The 7,766-nt window shown below is 38.5% G+C and overlaps 1 protein-coding gene across 1 annotated transcript in view; it reads left to right on the forward strand.

Annotated features, from left to right (window-relative positions):
- POLA1 (DNA polymerase alpha 1, catalytic subunit) overlaps window positions 1-7,766 on the forward strand; it is a 297,019-nt gene that overhangs the window by 9,488 nt on the left and 279,765 nt on the right. Inside the window, 2 exon segments of the mRNA XM_077775065.1 lie at window positions 7,081-7,196; window positions 7,646-7,708. Of these exon segments, the coding sequence (XP_077631191.1) occupies window positions 7,081-7,196; window positions 7,646-7,708 (179 nt within the window).

Raw genomic sequence — 7,766 nt, forward strand, 5'->3', positions numbered from 1 at the left:
AGCCCGATTTAATGTCTGTAAAATGCGAATGAGAAATTGTCTTAAGTATTTGGTTTTTTGACTTCATTATTATCACCAAGTGTAGATCGTGGGTCATTAAACTATGGCCACTCACAGCCAGGTTATTTTATTTATTTATTTATTTTTTTACAAATAGTTTATTGTCAAATTCGTTTCCACATAACACTCAGTGCTTATCCCCACAAGTGAACAGCTTTATTGAATTATAATTCACATACCATACAATTCACCTGTTTAAAGTGTACATTTCAGTGGTGTTTACTATAGTCAGGGTTTGCAGCTATCACTCCAATTGGTCTCACATTTTCATTACCCCAGATGGAAATTGTGCCTGTTATTCTGTAGTTCCCCAGCTCAGAATGGTGTTTTTCTTTTTCTTTTTTTATTTTAGTGAGAGAGAGTGAGTGCAAGCAGGGGAGAGGGGCAGAGGAGGAGGGGGAGAGAGAGAGAGTGCGAGCGAGCACGTGAGAGAGTGAGAATCTTAAGCAGGTTCCATGCTCAGCACGGACTCCGATAATGGGCTTGATCCCATGACCCTGAGCTGAAATCATGATTTGGACACTCAACCGACTGAGCTGCCCACATGACCTGTGTTTTCGTATTTAAAAGGTGTTTATTAGAAAGAGAAAAATGGCAAAGGATATGTGGCAGCACAAGAGATGTGTGTGGCCACAGAGCCTGAGATCTGTTCTATCTTGCCCTTTTTAGAAAGACCGGGCCCAAATTTGTGGATTTTTAACATTTGTTTACTTTCTTCCTCTTCCCCCTTCTCAACCACATATACTCAGACTTAAGTTTTACTTGTTGAAAGTAAGTTGTAACACCGTAACACTTCACCTCTACAGGTTTCAGCAGTGACCTCCCAAGAACAAGGACACTTGTCTACTTAGCCACAGTACTGTTCTCATAATAATCATCTAATACATTGTTTATGCTAAGATGTACCCAGTTAGCTCAAAATGAATGCTGTTTTTTCAAATGCAGAGTCCACTTCAATTTTTATGTCTCTTGAGTCTTACTTAGAGCACAGCACCATCTGTCTGCTCCTCCTTCTCTGGCTTTTTTTTTTTTTTGTCTTTTATGACCTTGACATCTTTAAACGGACCAGGCTGGTTTTGTTTAGTGTCCCATAATCTGAGATTTGCCTGATTGCTTCTTGGTGTAGAGAGTCAGGTTAAATATTTTGACAAAAATGCAATATAGATGAAATTGTATCCTTTCCACTGATCAATCAGGGGCACATAAAATCATTTTGTCCTATTGGTGATGCTAAGTTTGATCTCTTGGCTAAAATGATCTTCATCAGATCCGTTCCTTGCAAAGCTAACTTTCCACGTTTGTATTAATGTACATGAGGGGTGGTAATTTGAGATCATGTGTATATCTTCACCAACTGTTACCCAATGCTTTCAGTATCTTTTGATGACTTTTTCTCTCCTTTTATTTAAAATGATCACTTTAAATTCAAAGATTTAAATAAAATTACTGTTATAGTTCAGTATCCATTATCATTATTTTTCTTTTTGATTTTCAAATTATCCTGAATTTGGCAGAGGGACCTCCTTTGACCTCCCTCCTATGTCCTTTTTTTTTTTTTAATTTTTTTAATGTTTTTTATTTATTTCTAGGNTCCAGGCTCTGAGCTGGCAGTCAGCACAGAGCCCGACGCGGGGCTCGAACCCACGAACCGTGAGATCATGACCTAAGCGAAAGTCGGAAGCTTAACCGACTAAGCCACCCAGGCGCCCCTCCTCCTATGTCCTTTTGACATGACCACATCAGTCTTTGAGCATTTCCTTGCTTCCTGGGCCAAAAAGATGTTCGAGGTTCTCCTTGTATTATTCTTCTTGCGGATCTGGAGTCAGCCGTTGCCCCCAAGAATCATGGCTCCTTTGGTGGCGAGCAGTGTTCAGATCTGGAGGGTGGATGGTACTCCTGGGTTTCTCTGCTCAAATGATTATGGAGCTGGGGTAGGGGGAGTTTCCTTCCCCAACTATTTATTACTTTTCTATTATGCTCACAAAAGAATGACTTTATTCTCATTTTAGAAAATAACATGGCTAACATTAAAGCTTTTATTTTATTCTTTCTTCAGGGTTAGTCTCAAGGGCTGTTTTTTCCATGAGACCTTTGCTGATTTTCTCCTCACTTCTTCATATAAGGCCGGTCTCTCTATCACTTATTCATAACCTCTGTGGTTTGCATATATTGTATTGTATTAAAATGACCTGTTTATGATCTTTTTCTCTCAGAGAGCCTCTGGAAGCAGGCAGTGGATGCAATNGGCCCTTTTAGTGAACAGAACTAAGAGATTTTATATGTCTGTCATGATTTTATACTGATACACTCATTTCAAATATGGTGCCACAGGGTTCTTACTTTATCTTCTCTAATTCTATATTTGTATCTGCCTTCAACGCAGTGAAAACCCTTGTCGTTTTTTTTTTTTAATTTTTTAATGTTTTATTTATTTCTGAGAGACAGAGAGAGACAGTGTGACCAGAGGAGGGTCAGGGAGAGAGNCCTTCTAAACCAGTATGTCTACTGACAGCTTTTCTAAGTGAAGTTTATAATTTCTTTGCAGTGCGGGGTGCCCGGGTGGCTCAGTTGGTTAAGTGTCCCACTGTGGCTTAGGTCATGATCTCACAGCTCTGGATTCAAGCCCTGCGTCGGGTTCTGCACTATCAGTGTGGAGTCTTCCTTGGATTCTGTCTCTGCCCTCCCCCATTCACGCTTTATCTTTCTTTCTCAACATAAATAAATGAGTAAATAAATAAACAACTTTAAAAAAATATGAAAATGTTCTGGAGATTGGTTGAACAGCACTGTGAATATTTGTAACTCAGTTGTACATAAAAACAGCTAAATAATAGCAGTTTTATTCTCACTAAGGTTGTATAGTTGGAGGAATTGTGTTTGGAAGGTGTATGAAGTAATTTATTTCTGTGTGCTGTTTTATCAGTTTACTACGTAGGTTCATTCGTGTTTGTATTCAAATTAGGGTTTTACAAAATTCTTTGTTTTTAATTTTATTTTTTGAATATTGTAAAAGATTTTCATGATTTCAAAATCAAAATGATAACTGAGATCAAGACTCAGATGTATCTTCTCATCACTGTGCTTTCTACTTGATTTTTACCCAATTTCCGTAGGTAACCTTTTTTTTTAGTTTTTGATGTTTCTTAGTCATTCATAAGTTAAGGTAGACTGTTTTCCTGGTTTCTGCCAACCTGTGTAATGTAGGAACTCTACACAGTGGTACCTCTTGGTAGCAGTGTGGCTGCTTGTATATTTGTAGTTTTTGTGTGTCCATGAAGAAGAGAATGAAAGGAGCTTGTGTGCCTTTTATCTCCCTGAACTGAAGAGGACTTTGTTTGAGTTCTAGCTATGTTGTGAATTGTCTGTATCATCTTGAATGACTCCCATCACTTACCTGGACGTGAGTTTTATTGTCTGTAAGTTAGGTTGCACTGGACCCGGGGCTTCTTGATAAAAGGACCAATGTCCTAGTCCTCTCAGTGCCAATCACAGTAGCATGTGCAGAGAAAGTATGTAGTATTTATTGCATACACGAGCCATCTTTTTGTTTCCATTGTCGTCTTGTTATCTCTTCCCAGTAACACACCAGTGAAGAAAATGACTTGGCGTTCTGAAGGAGACTGAGTCTTTATTCCATGCTTTGCCACCATTTACCGATGAGTCCCCACTGCTTCAGTGCCTCTCAGGAGAGCCCAGTGGGTCCCTAAGATCTTAGGAAGGGAAATGGAATTCTGCAATCCACTTTGAAGACTTAGAAGAAATTGTAGAGTTTTGCATAGATGTAAAAGGACAACTTTCTGGTGTGGATCCAATCCCTGACTTGTTTTCAAATAGAAACAAAATATTAACTAAGTCTTAATGAGAAAACATTACTAGGAAAATGAAAAAACAAAAACAAGTACTAAAACTGTAGAAGATTCTACATCACATGTTGACTCCTATTCTTTATGTTTCTTTTTGTCCTCCTTTTTAGATACTACTAACCTACAATGGTGACATTAAAGCCTACTTATGAAACCTTCCTTGCTATTCAGACCTCTGTTGACCTTCTTTTTTGGTATCCTGTGTTAGGACCTGTATTTTGTATTCTAAACATTTTGGCCATTTATTCTGTTTTCAAACTGCCAGAAGATTTCAATAAAAAAGCATTTGTCTTATGTTTTTCACAAATGTCCTACACATTTTTTCTTTTTTAGGTACATGAAGAAACATCCTTTTTATCGCAGTTAAATACACATACATTTTATCATAATTGAAGTTTAATAAGTTAACAGTGGTTTTAGCCATGACTGTTAGCTAGTTTCAGAACATTTTTAGCACCCCAGGTGGAAACTCCTACCCATTAAGCAGTCACTCCCCAGTCTTCCTTCTCCTCTTACCTGGCAGCCATTAGTCTTTCTGTCTCTGTGGATTTGCCTATTTTGAATATTTCAGATAAATAGAATGATAAAATTGGTGACCATTTGTGTCTGGCTTCTCTCACTTAGCATAATGTTTTCAGGTTCCCTTATGTTGTAGTATGTATTAGTACTTCCATCCTTTTTATGGCTGAATAATATTCCATTGCAAGGCTATACCACATACTTTTTACCCATTTATTAGCTGATGGAATTTGGGATGTTTCCACCTTATGGTTATTGTGAATAGTCTTGGTACAAACATTCATGTGCAAGTTTTTGTTTGAACACCTGTTTTTGGTTCTTTTGTGTATATACCCAGGAATAGAATTATGTGTATATATTTTTATATTTTATCTTAACACAAAAGAGATTTTTCTGTGGGTGCTTTTATACTCTGTTTTTTCACTTAACAAGGTGACCTGAAAATCATTCCCTATTAGGATATGGAGATTTTTCTTTCTTACTTACTTATTTCAATATAATTGCATAGTGTTTTACTGTGTAAACATATGGTGATGGTATGTTCAAATGGTTTCCCTGAGTTATCAGTTATGTTTTCAATAATTTGCTCTCACAAAAAATTCTGCATTGAATAACTTGGTGTGTGTGGGGCTTTCCTCAGAGAAAACTCCTAGAAGGAGGATTACTGGCTCCGAGAGTAAGTGCACATGGAGTTTTAGGAGATATTTCGGTAGCAGTTGTTCCATTTTGCACTCCCATGAACAGGATGAGTGTTCGTTTAGACCTGATGGCCTCGCCAACAGAGTGCATTATCAGNATTGTGCACATTGTTTTTGGGCCTTGAGGTTTTTTAATATCTGGGAATTTTTCTTAAAGTTTATTTATTTATTTTGATAAAGTGCTTGGGCATGAGCAGAGAAGGGGCAGAGAGAGGAGGAGAGAGAAAGAATCCCAAGCAGGCTCCACACTGTCAGCACGGAGTCCGATGCGGGGCTCAAACTCGCGAACTGTGAGGTTGTGACCTGAGCTGAAATCAAGAGTCAGATGCCTAACCAACTGAGCCACCAAGGCGCCCCAGGAGTTTTTTGTTTTTTTTTTTTAATCAGAAAAATTGGTTCTTTATCTGCAAAGCACTGGAAACATTTTCTGTTATTTTGTCTTTAAACCTGTCTGGTATAATTGAATTTATCGTTTTTTTTTTCTTGCAGATGGATTTGAATCTGTTAGAAAGACTTTCCTTATACCCAGTTTACAAAGGAACTTGAGAGTATTTGCATATTTTCATTTTAAAAATTTTGATCTGTGATTTATTTGGTGTTTGTACTGATTTCTTTATAATTGGATAGCCAACACTGCTTATTAAAAAGTCCATCTTCTCCCCAGTGATATAAGATGCCGCCTTTATTATATGCTAGATTTTACAAGTAATTTGGGCTTTTTCTGGATTCGAGTTTCTATTTCATCTGTGTATGTCTTCTTTTTAAAAAAGTTTTTAAAATGTTTGTTTATTTTTGAAAGAGAGCACGAGACAGAGCATGAGTTGGGGAGGGGCAGAGAGAGAGGAAGACACAGAATCTGAAGCAGGCTCCAGGGTCTGAGCTGTCAGCGCAAAGCCTGACACGGGGCTCAAACCCATGGACTGGGAGATCATGACATGAGCCAAAGTTGGGTGCTAAACTGACCAAGCCACCCAGGTGCCCCGGTGTGTGTATTCTTCTGCCACACTGTATTAACTGTTCACTCTAGGTCTTTTTGAGGTAGAGACTTCTGGAACGAATCAGAAAGAGGGAGGAATAAAACTGACAGTATTGGAAGAGTTTGTAGGTGATTAACACATGGCCCTAAGAGAAAGCATGACACAAGTTGTTCTTCTCTGAGCAAAAGTTTCTGTGCCATTTAGTGTTGTCACGACATATTGTGTGTGTGTGTATGTGTGTGTGGTTGCTGTTCCTCAGAAGATGGAAATTAGAATGCTATACTCCCATGACTGGTAATCCTATTTCTTTATAGTTCGCTTTTCCTGCCAGATTCAGGAGAGCACTAAAAAAAGATGATCTGTTGACGGCTGGTGGGCTAATGCCCTGATTCCAAATGAGCTTGATCATTTCATTTCTCTTGGAGAAAAAACAAACAAACAAAAATTCTACCTTTTAAAAAGATTTCTATTCGCACTAATAATAGCCATTAAACAGTCCTGGTTAATAAACTATCCAGATACTTAAATAGTGTTTCATCAATTTTTTAAGATTTTATTTTTAAGCAATCTCTGCACCCAACATGCGGCTCAAACTCACAACCCTGAGATCACGAGTCACATGTTCCACCAGTTGAGCCAGCCAGGTCCCCCGTCATCAGTTTTTATAATAACATTTAGCCTAAGTTTTCTTGAATTAAGCTGCTTTTAAAAACTTCCCTATGTACCATGTATAAAAATCTCATATTTTTGTATTTTTTTATTCTTAGTAGGCTCCACGCCCAACATAGGGCTTGAACTCGTGACCCCAAGATCAAGAGTTGCATGCCCTACCAACTGAGCCACCCAGGCGCCTGTGTTTTTGTATTTTGAATTCTTTATGTTTTTCTTTTCATTCTTCTATACAGAGGGCAGGTGACTAGGCTTTTAGTTGTACATGTTTATGACTAAGTTGTATTCCAACAGGAAAAGATGATAAAGCACGTACTAAAGACAGGAGGAATGTAAAGAAGGCTGCGGTGACAAAACCAAACAATATCAAGTCACTGTTCATTGCGAGTGCTGGGAAGAAGACTGCAGATGTAAGTTTCATGGTTTCCTTATATTTTGTGTTTTCCTTTGAGAAGTAAATTTAGTATCTGATTGTATGGACAATAGGCGCTTCATGTATTTGAGATCAGATATTTCAGTTGTATTTTTCCACTGTCTCGAAGTTGGATGTGTTTCTTTAGATGAATGTAGGCACCTCATCGTTTGGAACTTGGAGAAGAAAAGTGAATGGCTAGGGTGCTTATTTCATTGATTAGCAGGAGGATCCTGGAATGAGGCTAAAAGGGGGTGGGGGCTCTAGGTGTGGGAGTTACATAAACACAGGTGGTTGTTAAGCTCTGTGACCAGTAGATGAGCCCTCGGGGTGGGGACTGAAGAGGCAAGGACTGACTGGTTGGGTTCTTCCTTTCACAGACACATGGTGTGGGGGAAAATGTGAAGTGCAGAGCTTTCTCATTCTGTCACCCTTTATAATTTTCAGAAAGCTGTCGACTTGTCCAAGGATGATCTGCTAGGTGACATTCTACAAGATCTGAACACTGAGGTGAGTCATTCTCTGGGAGTTGTCAAATATGTGGGGGGCATAGGCTGACGAAACAGTT

This window comes from Crocuta crocuta, unplaced genomic scaffold, assembly GCF_008692635.1.
Source record: "Crocuta crocuta isolate KB4526 unplaced genomic scaffold, BGI_CrCroc_1.0 scaffold1468, whole genome shotgun sequence".
Lineage (NCBI taxonomy): Eukaryota > Metazoa > Chordata > Mammalia > Carnivora > Hyaenidae > Crocuta > Crocuta crocuta.